General features: G+C 39.9%; 1 protein-coding gene across 1 annotated transcript in view; it reads left to right on the top strand.

Annotated features, from left to right (window-relative positions):
* The window catches only part of LOC122792270 (prolyl endopeptidase-like), a 315,525-nt gene that overhangs the window by 167,357 nt on the left and 129,064 nt on the right, over nucleotides 1-19,104 (top strand). Inside the window, exon 4 of the mRNA XM_044060028.1 lies at nucleotides 11,026-11,242. Within this exon, the coding sequence (XP_043915963.1) occupies nucleotides 11,026-11,242 (217 nt within the window). The remainder of the gene's footprint in view (nucleotides 1-11,025; nucleotides 11,243-19,104) is intronic.

Genomic DNA, 19,104 nt, shown 5'->3' on the forward strand with positions numbered 1-19,104 from the left:
CCAGGGCATTTTGTCTAACAACACCTTTTTGAGCTCTTGTCTAGTTGTATGCCATTTTATTTGTGCCACTATTTTAGGATCTAGGGTGTGACATTTAATTAGTTTAATTGTACTACCACATTCTGTGCAAAGTTAATTTCATTCAAAACCAGCAGTTTATAACTTAATTGTTGTCACATCACTGTCTCAGAGAAACAGTGATACATAATGTAACCAAGAAGACACGCAAAGGACAAGAATGCAACTTTTTATTTTATTTTTTTATATTATTAGAATAATATGCATAATTTTCTGTATATTTGTGTCTGCACGTGTCTCTGTGTGTATGTACATATATACATACATTTGTGTGTGTGTGTATATATATATATATATATATATATATATATATATATATATTTATGTATATATGGGTCTAGGACTATTCACTGAAAGCACATTTCACTGAAACACATTTGACTGTGCACAATTCACTGAAAATGCAATTCACTGAAACACATCTCACTGAAAGTTATATATGGCCTTTTCCCCACTGTAGTGCAGCCCTGGAGTTAGAATATATACTAAGGGGGTGTGGGGGGCACAGCCCCCACATTGGGGGGGGGTGGTGGGCATAGCCCCCCACCTATTTTAAATATTTTGAACTGTACATATGAATACTTGCAATTTCAATAAATTACTCTTTTCTAAACTTAGTATGTACCCAAACTATGCGGGGGGCTGTGCCCCCACACCCTCCTTATTATATATTCTAATCCAGGGTCGCACTACAGTGAGGAAAATGCCATATATAACTTTCAGTGAAATGTGTTTCATTGAATTGAGTTTTCAGTGAATTGTGCTTTCAGTGATTTGTGCACAGTCATTTGAGTTTCAGTGAAATGTGTTTTCAGTGAATAGTCCTAGACCCATATATATATATATATATATATATATATATATGTATACACACACACACACACACACACACACACACACACACACACACACACACACACACACACACATATGCATTTTTAACAGTAGTACTACTTTGCTACTGCAAAGGGAAAAACAGATATGAAGTTCTAGCAGTTATTTTAGACAAACTAATACCCTGCAGATCAAATATTACTAAAAGAAAACTAAAACTGCACTTAATCAAGTAAATAAGTATTGTTTGACCCTCAATCTGTAAATAGAAGAGACAAAATGTTCTACCAGAGGATATTATCCATACCATTGTCGAAACGTGTCCATGATATTTCTCCAAAATTGTATCTTCTCCCCCAAAAAAGTGTCTTCTCAATTTAACTGTTGTTTCATTGCTTAGCTGGAAAATTTTTGTCCATTCTTTTTCAGAAATGCTTTTTTTCTCTGTGGTGTGTGTATGTGTGTTCATTCAGTGAAATGCCTAGTTAGAGTCAAACTAGTTCAAGCCGGTACATTATTACTCCTCAAAGAGAAAAACATTAAAAATGTTTTTCTTCCTGGGAGAGCAAGTGAGTTAATGTGCATTTCTAACTGAATGTTTTAGACCATAATCCAAACAGTCATGATGCTTTTAGATACTAGGTGCCCAGGCTGACAAAGAAGTAATTCTGCCGGCAATCAAAAAATGGGCAGTGTTCTTACTGGTAACTGAAAGCCATCTACTTATATTTTTGCTTAGAAACCTTCTCATCCTGAACAGTTTTAAGTGCTATTTATACAGTGCCATTTTGAGTACTTTTTATTGCTGAATTTTAGCACTATGTCATAGTAACTGGCTTGCACAAGTGTAGGGAAGAGTCTGGAAATCTTTTGATTGCAAAGCTAAATGCTTAAAAACCACTCTTGGTTTTCTTACATTTGTAGAGATGAAATTTAAGTGGGTCATAAAAAATTTTCAACAACTTACAGTTGGAAACATTGACACTGCTTCAGAGGTTGTCTGTGAAGGCAGTGGCTCATGTCGTCATTATAACTAAATATGGAAAAGAACATCTCATTTTTGTCACGTCTGTGCTACAGACTGCATTGTGGGGACAGGATGAAGACATTAAAAAAAACAAAATCACATCAGTATGGCAATTCCCTTGAGAGATATTTTGATGAGTAAAAAATTTAAATCTAATAAACAGGATGATTTAGTTGCCTTAATGTAGTACAGAAATGTAGTACAGAAAGTATATATTTGATGATTTGTTTATTTTATTTTTCATTTCAGGGCAGGATTGTCCTTGGTGTTTCACAGTTTGCTAAACATCTAGAAATGACTGCAGTTTGCTGAGGGAAGCACATAAAATGTACAGAAAATGTCTTACATATTCCTTTTAGTTAGTAGGTTGTAAAGTCCAGTGTCAAAAAGGCACACAATTTGTGCAATTGTGCAATGCAACCTATCCATGAAATAAGAAAGTATAATAGCCTGACACTGGTGTATTGAATTGCTGTTCCTTTGCTATAGCTTTTAGAGCAAGCTTAAGAACTGAAAAGGATTACCAGAAAATATGTGTTCCAGTTAAAGTGCAAACATTACCATGTTTTTGGACAGACATTACACCTGCAAAGAAGCTTAGATTTTATTTTATTTTATTTTTTGATGAATTCTTATGTGTAGGGCCACAGTGGCATAGTACAAAACAGTAGTGGAGCAGAGTGGGATACAAAGGTTGTAGCAAATACAGTACTGAACTATTCGGAAAGATGCCAGCACTGATTTGTGAATCCTGTCTTAGGAATATAACAGAAGGGATCATTACAGGACAACTGAGTAGCTATAAACTGCGCAATGCTTCTATTCATGTGGTCACTCATTACACGGTTCTTTATTTTTAACTAATTGCTGACTTTTTTTTTTTGGGAGGGGGGCAGGGGAAGAATTGGGTTTGGGGGTTTCATAATTGCAAACTTGCTTTCCCTATTGCCATACTTTTCTTTAAGTATGTGGTGATTGTATCCCTAACATCTCAAAGAGATGCCTTTTACTTTTTTGACGTGATCGTTTAATTTTTAAGCATGCTGCAGTTGTAACAGTATTATATATTCATATCTTGAAACAGACAGTCACATGTTAATAACAATTACCTTGCATACATTTACATGCATAATAAAATCATTCTGTCTTATTTTAAGAGAGGCAAGATATACCTTAAAAAACTTCCTTCATCATGCCCAGCATGCACTTATTACTACTTGAGTTTTAGTGACTAAACAGTAAAAGGAAGTAAAGAACCATAACAAAGCCTACACCTTTCCTTGCCCTCTCCCTCCCAACTGGTGTGTTCAGGGGGAGTCCTGATGGAAGATTTTTTCAGCCCTTTATCAACTCTTTAGTAAAGAAGCAGTTTTTTATTTATTCCATGTCCATTAAATAAGGAATTTATTTTCAAGTTCTTACTAGGGAATCCCTCTAACTGTTTATTCTAACAAAACCACTTCCACGTTTGAGATGATTCCTCCCTGAAAATTAATTAACAAAATATTTTGTACATCAGACAATCATATTTTAATCTGTGGCAGTCCAACCAACATTGCCAGCCCTGACGGGCATAGTGAAGCTTGTAATTGCCTCTCAGTAAATCGTATACAGAAAAGCTGCATTAAACTGAGTGGAATGCAATTTTACCATTAAAAAGTAGTTATAGCTTTCAATAAATCTTGCAATGTGTAAACTTGCAAAGAATTTAAAAGATATGAACTGTACAAAATATGTATATGTTTTCAGTATAAGTGCAGCAGATCTGTTAAAAAGTGAACCTGTCTTCTCAAAAGTACAGATATTCGCAGTGCCTAAAGTTCTTGTTAATCCATGTCAGTGGCTGTATTATCTTATATGGGCTAGCTCCATAATATTGTATGTGGGTATGTGACTGCTGAAACAGAAAACTTTATGTTCAGAATTAAAGCCAAACAGAAAATATAGAACCTCAAACTCTTAAGAATAGAGAAAAAGAGAGAACAACTAAGTGACAACCTTTTTTCTATATTTTTTTCTCTGCTACTCCTGACAACCATCAGATTTCTTCTTAGCAGCCATGCCCATTCATTCTCCAGTAGCAGGTATTCCTCAGTGAGGGTGAGAGCTGGCTATCATACAGGATGCCACTATGGTGATTTGTGCCCTCACAGGAATCCTGACAATTAAGGTGCATTTATTCAGAACTAACGCCCCTTCCCTTGGGTGGATAGTCTAACGACTGTACCACTGTAGGGATCTCAGTGTCCTCCTGATGTGGATGCATGCTGCACTGCACTCTTGACAAGGGCATAGTTCAGTGAATCAGGGGCAGATCTCAACGCAATCAGGGACACATCTCAACAGAATCAGGGACAGATTCAGAAATAATCATTGAAACTTAAAATATTAACACTATTAACTTGAGATACTGACAGAATAAGTTGAATTAATATACATTTGTCAAAGTGGGCGGCCACGGTGGTGCAGCGGTTAGTGTTGCCACCTCACATCAGGAGGTTCTCCAGTTCGATTCTCGACTGGGGTGCCTTCTGTGTGGAGTCTACATGTCCTCCCTGTGGTTGCGTGGGTTTCCTCCGGGTGCTCCGGTTTCCTCCCACATCCCAAAGACATGCTGTAGGTGGATTGGACACTCTAAACTGGCCCTAGGTGTGAGTGTGTGTGTGTGCCTTCTGTGGAAGATTGGATGCCGGGCTGGCAACTCAACACCGTAAAACTCCACTGCCAATCATGAGCAGACAGGTGATCTGCTGTGGCAAACCCTAACCGGGAAAAAGCAGAAAGAAGAAGAATATACATTTTCCAAAGTAAAAGAAGTCTAAAACTCTAATTATTGTCATTATATGTTAAATGTAATTCAGCACCTTTTCTCCAAATGTCACCAGCTTTAGAAGGGGTTAAATGGGACAGAGCTAAAATTTGAGTCAAAATCAGGGATGTCCCTTTAAAAAAAGGGCCAGTTGAGAGGTATGGATGAGAGCTACTGATGAAGTAGCTTAGTGGATGAATGCCTGCCTCCATAGGGCTGCCTGTTGCAGTGCTGTCCCTTCTTCAACAGATTGTGACATTAGATGGCCATGGATTTCCCCATCCCTCCTAGAATGGCTACAGCCATTCCAGCTGCATTAAACACTCGAGATGTTAAATAATTTCAGGTTGCCTAGGCCATAGTCAAGGCTTTATCCCTGTATGCCACTGGAACGTGTAAGTGCCAGATTTTGCCTTGCTTTTGAAGTATGCGGAGTGAATTGCTGCTCTGGGACAGAAGCTGAAGTTGTTACATGTGAGACTGTGCAACTTCTGTTTAGATTTTATTATCACAGGTAGATAAAATTTAGTAATTTATTAGCTGCTGGTAGTGGTAGGACCAGATAAGCTAAAAGAGATTTCCTGTTTGCCATATGTCTGTTAAAACCCATTAATTTGGATTTCTTGTCCAGTTGAATAGCTTGTGTGTTTAGTTTTACAAAGAACATAACTTTCCTTTATTTCAAGGAAAAAGTTTAGGAAAATTCCAACTTAAGTTTGAGTTTAATTCAATCGCAAGGTTTCTTTTCTCCCTGTATTATGGTTCCAGTACAGTTTAGTTATCAGGAACCTTTCTGAATTTTAAAAAACTTTAATTTCCTTTCTTTGGAATAAAAGGAGGGGAAGGCCATCCCACTTTATAAGCCTGATTTGTCATGTGCTTTGGCAAAGGAATTTCTCTACCTGCATGACATACCACAGACACAGGGAAAGTTGTAATTGTTTTCTGTTGGGTACTATGGACTGGCAAGATTTATGTAATCCTACTACTTACCCTCAGTCAGTTTTTAGTCTGAAGGTTCAGCTTTCACTAGCTGTAGGGGAGGGTCACCTGTGCTGTAAGAAATCCTCTCTTAGTGCTTCTTTTATTTGCATGCCTTTGCCAATGGGGAAATTGTATAACTTTTACATGGAGTAAAGTAGTGGTTACATGGTATACTGTATTTTTTTACCCAAATGGGTCATTATTTTATTTAACAAGCCAATGCAATCATGTATATTTTATATAACAATTGTCCTGATTTACTGCTGATACAGCTTCACCCCGGGGGTTCCACCTGCATCCCTTTTGGACAGGGGCAATAGGTGTTGATCGTGGAAGTAAGAGTAAAACGTGGCTAAGCTTGTAAGGGCCCTAGGGTCATTAGCCTAGTAACCTCCTATGATCCTATGCAAGCAGATGCAATATATAGCTTATAGATGGTCTACATGAGTGATGTTTATTTAGCTGCTAAATGATGTGCTTTTGACATAATGTCCTTTTCATGGTTGCTGTGGTCAGTGCCACTGCTGCATTTGTTGCAAGAATAACCAGAACATAACAAAAAAAAAAAAACAGTACACAAAATGAAAAAGAAAATGGTGGCTAAATATTGATGCAATGACAACAGTTAAAGTTAAATAACATTTCCAGGTAATAAAGTGCATTTTAATTCTACAACTTTCAGTAGAAACATCATAGTTTTTCCCACTGCTGGTAGTGAGGAGTAGCAGGATTATTTTTTCCTTTCCAACAACTGCTGTCAATTTATGACTCAGAAAGGCTCGTTCACTGTAGTGATAGTTTTGTCACCTCAGGAAGATTGTGGGAGAGGATCTTTCAATAGCTAAAGGAATACATATTTTAGTATATCCACGGTGGTGCAGCGGTAGCGTTGTTGCCTCACAGCAAGAGGTTCTCCCGTTCGATTCTCGGCTGGAGTGCGGGGTGTGCCTTCTGTGTGGAGTCTGCATGTCCTCCCTGTGGTCGAGTGGCGTTCCAAAAGACGTGTGAATGGGCGTGCCTTCGTTGAAGGTTGGGCATCGAGCTGGCAACTCCGCACTGTAAAAATCTACTGCCAATCTTTAGCGGACCGGAGTTTCACTGTGCCGACTCCTAATGAGGAAAAGTCAAAAGACAAACAACAACAGTCTTAACAAAAGCCTTTGATTTAGCTACTTTCTTTGACTGGAGCTGTATAAGTTGAGGGAATAGCACAAAACAGCCTGTGAGAAAAACATAAATGAGGACCAGTCAAGGAAAAATAGAACCAGTCCTGTTATAGCAGATGTGTAAGATGAGTGGGGTTCACAGAGCGCCATTGTATTTCATTGCAATGACAATGTATCACAATTTCAACGTATCTAAAGTATGACACACATAAACTGAACTTGAGCTAGATTTTGGGAAGGAGAAACAAAAGCAAGAAAACAGGATCACATTAATATGGCAGACCCTCTGGATACCATTTTGTGGTAAACATATTAAAATTTCATAAGAAACAGAGTAAATATCTTGCATTAAATAGCTCTAAAAGCAAATATACCATTAAGAAAAAGTTTTGAGTTTTAAGTTGGAGTTTCCCCCTAATTTACTTTCAAAAGTTTGTGGCTAGTGATTTCATTTACTAGTATAAGGGTATGTGTGTAAACCTGATGACATCTCAGTTCTTGGCATCCTCTTTGAAGATTAACTGTTTAAAGATATTTGTGCCATACAGATATTTGACAGATGAATTGTTTTATTGGTAAACAGTGATTGATCTTCTTGGTATGTTAGATTGATCTGGCTGGTGACACTGTGTTGTCATGAATCAGGAAAGGGGCTGTTGGAACTGGGTAGTCATCATTAAGCCTTCCTACAAACCATTTTGTGTGTGTGTGTGTGTGTGTGTGTGTGTGTGTGTGTGTGTGTGTGTGTGTATGCACTCTCACATGTGCAAGTACACGCACATGAATGGACATTAAAATGGACAATTTTTGTTACTGCTGGTAAGATAGCACTGGAAGGTATTAGAGTGCAAAGAATATTGATAAGATCATAGATAGCCAATGGTTGTAATTCTGTTTTGCAGTGGTCAGTGTAAAGCTTTTTTTGGGTGTGGCACATATTGGCTATTACCCAACACAGCAGTGCACATCTACCATACACTGTTAAGGCTACCTGTACTTGCATTTTATTTAGTAGCTGGTGATACCGATCATGAGACCTTTTTCCAAAACTGTCACATGTAAATTGATGCCTGTAGGTTTGGTTTTCTATGGCTTTCCTTCATGCCACTGTCTTGAAATTATCCCAGATCCATTCCAACAAATAGGTGACTAAGAAAAGTTGCTTCTGTACAGTTTAACTAGGTCTCAATATGCTCATCAGTATGCATCATTTTGTGTCAAATATTAGTTTCATGTTTTACATCTTTGACACCATTTATTTTTGAGAGCATGGTTTGCAGAATCTTCCTTCTAAGCCCTGTTTATGTTTGGGATCCTGTTTTCAACGCATTCTGAAATATTCATGAAATTTCTTGGTAATAAATTTTTATGTCCCTTCTTTTGTAGTTCTTTCTGACTTGAGAATTACAATCCCCACTTGTCTTGCATCTGTGAGTAAATTAATGAAAATCTGTCATTGAAGTGAAGCCAGTGCTTATTGCTTTCCTTTCATCTAACTGACTCTTTTGAATATGTAAACTTTGATGTTTGTCAAGCATTTTGCAATAAATACTGTTTTCAGCTTTCCACTATTATAGGTAAATAGTGAGCTCTGTGCTTTTGTAGGCCACGGTGGTGCAGCGGTTAGCGTTGTCGCCTCACAGCAAGAGGTTCTCCGGTTTGATTCTCGGATGGAGCGCCTTCTGTGTGGAGTCTGCATATTCTCCCCGCGGTCGAGTGACATTTAAAGACATGCAGGTAAGTGAATGCGTGAATCGGTGTACCTTCTTTGAAGGTTGGGTGCTGGGCTGGCACATCGGCACCGTAAAAATCCACTGCCAATCATTAGCGGACCGGAGTTCTGCTGTGGCGACCCCTAACCAGGAAAAGCCGAAAGACATTAGTTTTAGTGAGCTCTGTGCTTTTATGCATATACAGCTGTTCAATTCTAAAGTTCAGATTATTTACATTTACCTCTAAGCTTTTATGCATATACAGCTGTTCAATTCTAATGTTCAGATTATTTACATTTACCTCTAAGCTTTTATGCATATACAGCTGTTGAATTCTAAAGTTCAGATAATTTACATTTACCTTTGATTATAACTAACAGCTGAGTTTTGCTGTCATCATACCTGAGGTTGAGTTGAGTATAACAACAGTTAAACTACTTACATATTAATAAAATATATTGTTGTATCCATCTTTTAATAGCAATTAAAATACATTCACTTCTGTGTAAAATATATATTTTTTATTTCATATACAACTACATTAGTCAAGACTATATGCTATATGCTTTTAGATGTATTCACTGCCATCAGATAAATTATACAAAATACCTTCATCTTATCCTCTATGTCCTGAGTAGAGGTGAAGGAGAGCCTGGAGTCCTTACAAGCAGCAACCAGTTTATTGAGTGAATGAAAAAGGACTGAATTGTGCCATCCACAGTGTTCTACTTGGACATTAACTTCTTTGTTTGCATGACTTCAGTCAGGGTGTATTGACAGATTCCGGTGCTGTGGCCTTTGGTACTCTTCTTTTGCCAATATGCAGTCCTGACCTTATTTCTGTCTATAGTTTTCTGAAGCCCTTGAACTTCTTTGCTCCTGATTTTGCCTGGCTTCCTTGGGAACAGTATTCAGATCGATCGTAGCTTGAAAGTGTTCATAATGTTTGCCAGAATCTCATGTCTTCACTAAAAGCAAACAAGGTACTCTACTGTTGCCTGTTTCAGCTACTCCCCAAATCTGCAGGTTGCATGTCCCAAGGCTTCATTTCATGTCAGTGCATGTCTCATTTAAAGTTCTGTTTTCATCTTGTAAACTACTGATTTTTTAATGTAAATCCTTTTGCTGAAATTCAGTGTAGGCTGTCCTTTCTTCATTTTGCTGAATAACTTGTGCTGGGTTTTCCAGACTAATGATTGTGGCCCCACTGTTCTCAACAGTATGCTGGACGTTTACTATTACTAAATTCATTTTGCATTGTTATCTGGGATCACTTAGTTGTATTACCATTTTTTTTGCTGCTCTTAGAGATTAGACATTTTATGACAGAAGTGAACTTTCCAAGTTCTCAGCTACTGGCTAGGCCAGTGAACTGCATCCTTCTTTTACAGGCTGCTGCCTTCTCCATTGGACTTTTCATAGGGCTGTTTCCCTGAGAAAACAATAAGATACTCCTTAATGTTATTCTTTGTGTTTTTGGGCAGTAATGTCAGCCAAAGGCCTGACAGTCTCTCTGGTTTGCCTCTTACATTTTATTTGTTTAAGGCTGGGAAAGGTCCAGTTTCTCACATTTTTAATTTACAGTACCTTAGAACTATAGTGAAAGATCTGCATAGTGCATCTCAGAGTTCTCCCTGACATTTAGTAGGTCATTGATAAGTGTCTATCTGACAGCACTTCCACCCTCCTCATGGTCCGCATAGTTGTCATTCTTGCTTTTTAATGACGGATACCCATATTATATATTCTGACCGCACTCCCTGCCACTGGTGGCGTGCTTTCCTTTTGACCTTCTTTGGGGATGTCATGCAAAGTGAGTTGGTTTTATTTTGCTGGTTGTTGGGAGGTACCAAACAGAAAAGAGATCCGAGTTGGAACTTAAAATCATTATCAGGGAAGAAAGAGCAGCAAAAGAAAGAGAGTAAGAGTATGATAGATATTAAGGTGAGCTCATGCTGAAGGCTTCCAGACAAGCAATTTGGCTGTAGTAAAGACAAAACGTTAATATCTAGATTCACAATTCTAAACTCTAACCCATGTATTTCACCATCACCCTAAAGTTGTTGTTGGGTCTTTCGGCTTTTTCCCGGTTAGGGGTCGTACAGCGGAACTCCGGTCCGCTAATGATTGGCAGTAGATTTTTACGTGCCAAGTTGCCAGCCCTGATGCACAGCCTTCAATGAAGGTAAGCCCATTCACGCATGACTTCACACAGAAGACACTCTAGCTGAGAATCGAACAGGACAACATCCTACTGTGAGGTGACAACGCTACCGCAGCACCACCAAAGCTTTGTAAATATTTCTTTACGATTGTCAGATGTACTGGGTATGTTCCTTAAGCAGTGTATTTGTTATTGATTACCAAGTATATATGAAGAGTAATGCTACATTCTAACATTTTATTTTTTTTCAGGGGTGGTGGAGAGTTAGGCCTCATTTGGCATGAAGATGGAAAACTAGACAAAAAACACAATGGGCTCAATGACCTTATAGCATGTATAACCCAACTACATAGCAGAGGGTATTCAAATCCTGGTCTTACAGCACTCACAGCTAACAGTGCTGGTGGAGTTCTGGCAGGTGCTTTATGTAACACTGCTCCTCACCTTGTAAGAGCAGTTGTGTTAAAGGTAAGAAATATTCTTCTTCATACATTGGCAAGGACTGCATTTAACTTTTCAAAAATTCCTGTAAATGGATAAGGTGACCCTTTTCTCCAATTAAGTGCTGTGATGTCATAGAAAACTTTATGTCCAGCTGGTATTAATAGCTTTAAGTTCCAAAATGCTTGAGTGCAAATCTTAGTATGGCAATACTGAATGTGCAAAAGTGTGGACGACATGTACTAAACCTGAGACTGGTGTGTCGTTGAATATTACCTCTTATCCAAGGTAGGTAGGCAGGCATTGAATTAGCTTATATAAGTAGTAGGAGTTTGGGGATGCAGCTCCCCCCACAACAAAATCAATTTTAAAGGTGAGTAGTTATTGTCAGGGCTTGTAGTTCATGTCTCAGAATTACAATAGGAAGCCCAGCTGCAGACAGTTCCAGTATACAGAAGGCTAACAAGCTTGCAGCCGAGCAGTTCATTTCCTTTTATCAGTCTTCCTACCTCAAAATCCAAAGAAAGCGCCAGCATTGTCATTCATCTGCCAGATCCTCATCCTTTAGTTGGTTTGTCTTACTGGTAACAAACCACATTTTGTGCTTCTTGTCCCCACGGCTGTTCCATGTTTGAGGCCACACGACTGGTGTGGCAGGGAAATATCATGGCTTTTTTCTGATGTCGTTTCAGGGATCCGTGATAAGCAGTTCTTTGGTAGTCACCATGAATTGTCCAGATTGTATCTCTTCTTCAGTTGCTTTCATTTGTGGAGTGAATATTAATGTGCTCATGCCTGCCCATTCTACTTGTGTTTTCCATACGTATGCATAATGTCCTTCCATTTGTTCTTCAGAGCAGTACATCTCCAAAATAACCTGTACACAAGAAAGCAGTCATCTCTTAAGGAGCTTAACCCAACCTGCTGTAGTCTACCAGTACTTGTCAGCTGATGCTGCATGAATGTTTTCTGGTGGTAAAATTATGACTCATTAGCATTTTCACCATATAAAACATTTTGTAAAATTTCCACCAAACTCTTTGGCATTTTCACATGGTTAACCATTGCACATAAACAATAAACATGTTTGTTGTAATTATACAAATGGTTGTAAATTTCATTGTTTTTTGGATACATAGTGTTAGTTTTTCTCAGGTTAAAAAAAATTCTGAAACTTTGAAAAATGTCATGAAACACTTCAGAAAGATATTTTCCACTCTGGAGTTGCATTAAAAAAATTCTGTGGTTGGACTTGTAAAAGGCAATTTCCACTGCTTTGTTACATCTGGCAGCATGCTGCAGAATGCTCTGAGGGCCTGCAACAAGATATTTGTGATCTGAATCATGCAAGTGCTATGACAGCAGCTGCAATGTGGGGGACACCATCGCACTGCCATACATACCTGTGGCAGTAATGGAGGAGGAATTAGGTGAAGAGTCCTGTGAGGAAGCAGCTGCAATGGTACTTAGTGTGAGGCAGACTTGGATGTAGCCTGTCATAGCAGTGGCAAAGAGGTGGTACCTGGTAGACAAATATGGGCTATTAAAGCTGCAGCACAGAGTAAAAGTGATGCATGCAGTAACATAGCCAGGCTATGCAGCAGAATGAAGTGAATGCCCATATTGTGTATCAGACATGATCATGCCCACATAGGTCACAAAGGTGGGCAGGGCACAGTTGTCATCATTTGTAAATGTGTACACAAAAAAATCTTAGAGGTGTGCAACATGCGCTGTAAGGATAAATCCAGTTGGAAGGTTCAGGTAAACAAGTAGAATAAGTCACAGTCCATAGAGTTCATTAGAATCAGGTTTAATGACAAAACAGAATATGACATTGGGATGGAACATGTTAGAGCTTTTTTTGTAAAACAGATGCTTCCTACTCACAATATCTCTAGATGGATGTCACTTTTGGAACTTGTCCTTGAATATAATGTTTTATTTTATGACAACAAGTATTACCTTCAGACTAAAGGTGTAGCGATGGGCACGCCATGTGCCAATGCATATGCAAACTTAGTATTGGCACAATGAGAGGACATTTATGTCCATGGCAACGATAACAGCTTTTTAACGCATCTCAAATATTATAATAGATTTGTAGATGACGTTTTTATTATATGGGGTGGCACACTAGAACAGCTACTTGAATTCGTGTCCTATTTAAATCACACCACAGAATTTCTTAGTTTTGAATGTAATCACTCAGACAAGGAGATGGCATTTTTAGATGTGAAGGTCGTTAAGACTGACAATGGTTTTGACACTGAATTGTATAGGAAAGAGTGCTGGAGGAACAACTTATTACATCGCAATAGCATGCATCCCAGGCATGTATATGAGAATATTGTAACCAATCAAGTTACGAGGATGTCGAGACTAACAACTCTCGACTCCACTTATGATGACCACAAGTTACAACTAGCCAGCAATTTTATACATAGAGGATATGATAGTCAAAAAGTATACAAAACATACGGGATGGTGATCATTTTAGAACTGGGAAAGGGACTCCACTCCTAAAGAGGACAAAGATGGACCCCCACGTGTTAGGAATAGTTCTACCACAAATAGAATAGTTATTCCTTACACTAATAAAACAGTCATGTCCTACAAGTTCTCAACAACAACTGGAGAATGTTGTTGTTAGATGATAACATCAAAAGTTAGTTGATAATAGACCACAAGTAGCCTACAAGAACATGTATTCTCTAAACAGACTTCTTTGTTATGATAGGAAGCCTTCAGTTAGCAGGAGTTTGAAGAAGAAGGGCACATATCCTTGTTTTTCTTGCAATCAGTGCAAGTTCATAGCTACTTCAGATTGTTTTATTCACCCAATCACAGGACATAGGTATACATCCATGTTTTATGCTGATTGCACTTCCACCAACCTGGTATATGTAGCTGAGTGTCAGGCATGTAAATTATTCTATGTTGGGATGACTACCAGGACCCTTCGTGAGCGAATACGTGAACATATTTATGCCATCGAGAAAGCCAATACTACCAATGCCTTGGCCAAACATGTCTTAGATAGCGATGCCTCACACTGTTTCAAATTCAAGGTCTTGGAACTTGTTCACAAAGGAGGAAGACTAGGCAATATTAGGAACAACACTGAGGAGAGGGAAGGGAAATGGATCTTGAAATTACAAGCCCATAGGCTTGGACTTAATGACAGATTCACACTCAGACCATTCCTAATAAACAGACCTTTGCAACATTGATTTTTTATATATACATGCACACACAACAATGCTTGTTCTTAATTTTACATTGCCCTTTTAATGATACACTACCTTAAATCATGTTCAGCATGTGATTTGTTAATTGCTGACACTTGTTATGTATTTAAATGATTTGCTCTTTGCTGCATTTTATGTCTGATGAAGCGTTGGATACAACGCGAAAGCGCTTACTCCTGCAGTTTTTATTCTGTTTTGTCATTAAACCTGGATTTTAATGAACTCTATGGACTGTGACTTATTCTACTTGTTTACCTGAACCTTCCAACTGGATTTATCCTTACAGCGCATGTTGCACAGCTCTAAGATTTTTTTGTGTTCATGATTTGTTCTTAACAGAGGGTGCTTTACCTGGCAATATATTGGTTTTTAATTCTACATTTGTAAATGTGTGATGAGGCACTAACAAGGAGCAGCAGTGTTGCCATAGTTAGAAGAGTCATGGATGGTGGATGCTGTAGCGGCATGCATGATTAATGTTTAAATGTAGTCAGGGATCACATAAACCAGTGATGGCATAGAGTTTCCTTGAATAGAATGATGGCTGTGTACATCATGTGACCATGCAGTTTCAGGACTAGAGGCATCTTGTCCAGGGAATGATGTACCATGTCAGAAGCACACATGAGAAAACCCCACTCTTTAGCCTACATGTTGTGTACCAAAAGACTTTTGGTATCCATGACCCCATGAGTAGGTGTATATAGATTTTGTTTTGTGTATGGCACGGTTACAGAGCAGTGTAAATGCATTGAACTGAAGGCCCCTGAGTGGCTTCCCTGGTCAAATGTAACTGTAGTGGAGACAGAAAAGCACTGGTTATGACTGTGGGAGTGTCTATAAAGGCAGCCATGGACAGTATGACAGTTAAGTTTTCTCCAGAATGGTATGTGTCATTTGTGTAAGTCTGGCAAGGAATCATGCAGTTTAAATCCATCCACTCGCATGGCTGCAATGGCTTGTTGCCTGAGTGCTCATGACAGTACCACTGCCTTCAACAGGCATGTGTGCTTCAGATCCCTATATGCCTTGTCATCCTGCTGCATTACAGGATGTTTCTCAGTCCCTAAAGTGAGTTGCACTTACTCATGTAGGCCATGTAGCACACTCACCTTCTCTGACATGGTGTGAGTATTGGCACTTTTTGTCTAGATTACTGACATCTGCTGATTCATGCTAAAGGTAACATTGAGGTCTGTGAATGCCATGGAGTCCTGGTGGTGATGGCCACCTACATTTCTTTCCTGTATGCTGGGTGTGAGCACCTTGGAGGCAGTTTGCGCTTTGATGTTATCTGTAGTGGTGACACCACTGTAGCCTGCGTGGGGCTTACATGAATGGAATGTCAAGCACTGAACACGGGATGCTGGATTTCACCATCAACTCAGCTGTGGGTGATGTGAATGTGATCTTCACTGTGAGTGCTGCTGACAGTGCTGCTGTGTCATACAACTGTGCTATGTGCATGGCATCATCGTCATCGGCCACCAGTGACCCACTGACATCAGTCTTGATCCAACCTGTTGTGCTGCCAACTCTTAGCAGTGAAACCTCTAAAGGCATATAAATAACATACCAGTGGCATTGCTGGATTATATTTGTGACTCCCACAAATGTGTGGCACACAGACTGGTGCATGACAGCTGTATACATAGCTTATGAACACATATATACCTTGTGGTACATGTTGATGCTGTTGTAGCACCAGTGTCTCTGGATGACAGATAGGTATATGTGTTTCCATGACTAAACCATTCATGGTTACAACCAGTGTCCTGTAATACTAACACCAGCTACTAATAATGTATGCATCCCGTAAGACACTCAGGCAGTCTTCTCCAGCCCATGTCTCACTCCCAAGCCACTGCCAGAAGTGACTGTTTTTCCACCTTCCCCAATGAGGAATACCAGGAGTTCCCACACCACCAAGAGATGCCTCTGTATTGGTGGTCCCCCTCAGTAGTCATCCTGTCTCTGGCAGTTTCCTGTGCCTTGCTGTTGGCATGCATTCATATATCAGATGCACCTGTATTATTGTGCTACACCTGTTCCTGATGCACCTAGCTACAGAAGGCCTTTCCTCCTTTACAGTTCTGAGAGAGAAGTGAGAGTGTGTTTGTGTGAGTGATTGTGTGTATTGTAGTGCCTGTAGCAGCACCTCCATTTCTAGTGCAGTTTCCTTTTCAAATCATCGTTGCTCCTTCTGTCCTATGACAATACATGTACACCTGTGGGTTATACATGTGAATCACAGTGTGTGTATGCATGACTGTCCATCCTGTTGACAGTTCTCATTACTGTTCCTGACCAAATTTCAGTGGCCAAAGTTTTGTGTGTTACTGTTGTGTCACAAGTCCAAAATTGTGTCATAGTGTGGTAGCAATGGGCATGTTAATAATACTTGCTGTTCATCAGACCTCTGCTGACGGAAAAAAACATCCCCATGTGCTGAAGGCGTCATGTCAAGCATTATGTGTACATATGGTAAGCTGTTATGAGCCATACATGTCAATACAGTAAACCATCTTGACCATGTTCCATGTCAAGTTGAACCCCATCTCCTCAGCATGACTGCAACCTATTCTGCCTTTTCCCCTGTGCCCTGCCAGGATTAGCCCCCACAACTAGCATGTGTATTCCCCCTCAGCCTTCTGCTGTGCAATCCCATGCATACCAGTGCTCACTTACTGTCCTGTTGCCTTCATGCATTCTTGTGTGCTCACTGCAGTCCTGAGGTCCAGTACCAATAGTCCTGTCTCCTAGCAGATTATCTGTAAAGCATTACACTCTGTTTTTCACTATATTGTTATTCTGTAGGTTGCTGCGTGAAGCACACTGTCCTCCAAAATATGTATCTCACTAAAATGAGCCTTGTAGCATAGTAATTGTACTAATGAGATAATTTAGTGCAGTTGTCTCTGAATTGCAGCTGTAACATGCATTATCAGCTATAGTCAGTGCTAGATGCTTGTGGATGCCTAGTCACAAGTTGGATAGTAAAGTGTAGTGTGCACACGTGCATGACCATTGTAAAGCTTGTATTTCTGCCTGGTCACTTTAGTGATACTTTGCATTGCACTACCATGCTGCTTGGTGATGTGAATTATGTATTGTGCAGTTTATAAGTATGTTCATAGGTTCATAGGTAGGGACTAGGCTATCGGCCCTGGGGCCTATACAAGCCCAGCCAAAAAGGTACCTTGGCTTTTGCCACCCAAGAAAATTATTTTCCTGTGCCACTGTTGAGCAGAGCCACAGAGGTGATCCTCGGGGTGAATTTCCTATTTCCCATCCAATCATCAAGATTTTTCTTGAAGAATGCTAATGAGGAGCTTTGTTTGATATAGATAGGTAGTTTATTCCAGAGTATGGGAAGTCTCTGGGACAGGAATCTATCCCTCCAGCATGTTCTGTTTATTGTGGTGACAAGGTTTAGGTCCCTAGAGCGTGTAGCTTGGAGGGATTGGAATTTCTTTAAGTGGAGCATGTCCAACAGCTCTGGGTTTGACATAGCTTTGTATGTTAGGCAGAGATCACCTCTGAGTAGGCGATGTGCGATGGAGTAAAGCTGGAATTTTTTGAGGCGGTCTGCGTAGGGCATCTGTTTGAGGCCGGTAATCCTCTTTGTGAGGTATTTCTGTGGCCTTTCCAGATGTTGTAGATGTCTTGTGAGGTACATACCAAAAGGGGCGTTGTACTCTATAATGGGTCTAATGAGTGATGTGTAGAGGGGAACAATGACCTCTTTTTTTCTGGATGAGAAACCTTTTGTGATGAGGTGTGCCACGTAGAAGGATTTCCTGACTACTGTGGCGATGTGATTATCAAAGGAGAGACTACTTTCCAACTGTGTCCCAAGGTCTCTTATCACACTTTCGGTGTTAAGTATACTACCGCCTATGTTGCAGTTCATGGGTACAGAGATTTTACCAAAGGGGATAACAGTGAACTTTTTGGCATTGAGCTTGAGGCCATGGCTTTGACACCAGGCATCTGTCTCAGTGAGGCCCTTTTGTGGGATGTCCACATCGTTAGGAGTTTCGATTATGGCTCCCAGTTTGCAGTCATCTGCGAACTTCGTTAGACAAAGACCTTCTGTGTTAGCCTGTACTTCAGAGAAGTAGATACCAAACAGGAGAGGACCCAGGACTGAACCCTGTGGTACTCTACTTGTCACTGGTCTGAAGTCGGATTTGGAGTCTGCTACTTTCACAGTGTGGGTTCTGTCAGTGAGCCAGTTGGTCAACCCATCTTGTGACACAGGGATTTATACCTAGTTTAGTGAGTTTATCTATAATTCCAGAGTGGGGGATGGTGTTGAAAGCCTTGGCAAGATCTAGACAGGCTGTGTGAACCACCTTACCCTTGTCTACGGCTTTGGTGACTGCTTTAAAGAAGTCTATCAGGTTTAGGAGACATGATCTGCCTTTTACAAACCCGAACTGGGTGGGATCCAGAGTTTGGAGATTACCAATGTCTTTGTTTATAAGTTCCATGATGATACGTTCCATGGCCTTGCAGACCAGGCACGTCACGCTAATGGGGCGGTAGATCCCGGGGTCCGTGGTGGCTCCCCCCTTGTGGAGTGGGTAACTGTTGCTGTGCACCATTCAGCAGGCACAAAGCCTGAGGTGAGGC

The sequence above is a fragment of the Protopterus annectens genome, chromosome 1.part0, assembly GCF_019279795.1.
Source record: "Protopterus annectens isolate FY-2018-M chromosome 1.part0, PAN1.0, whole genome shotgun sequence".
Taxonomy (NCBI): Eukaryota; Metazoa; Chordata; order Ceratodontiformes; family Protopteridae; genus Protopterus; species Protopterus annectens.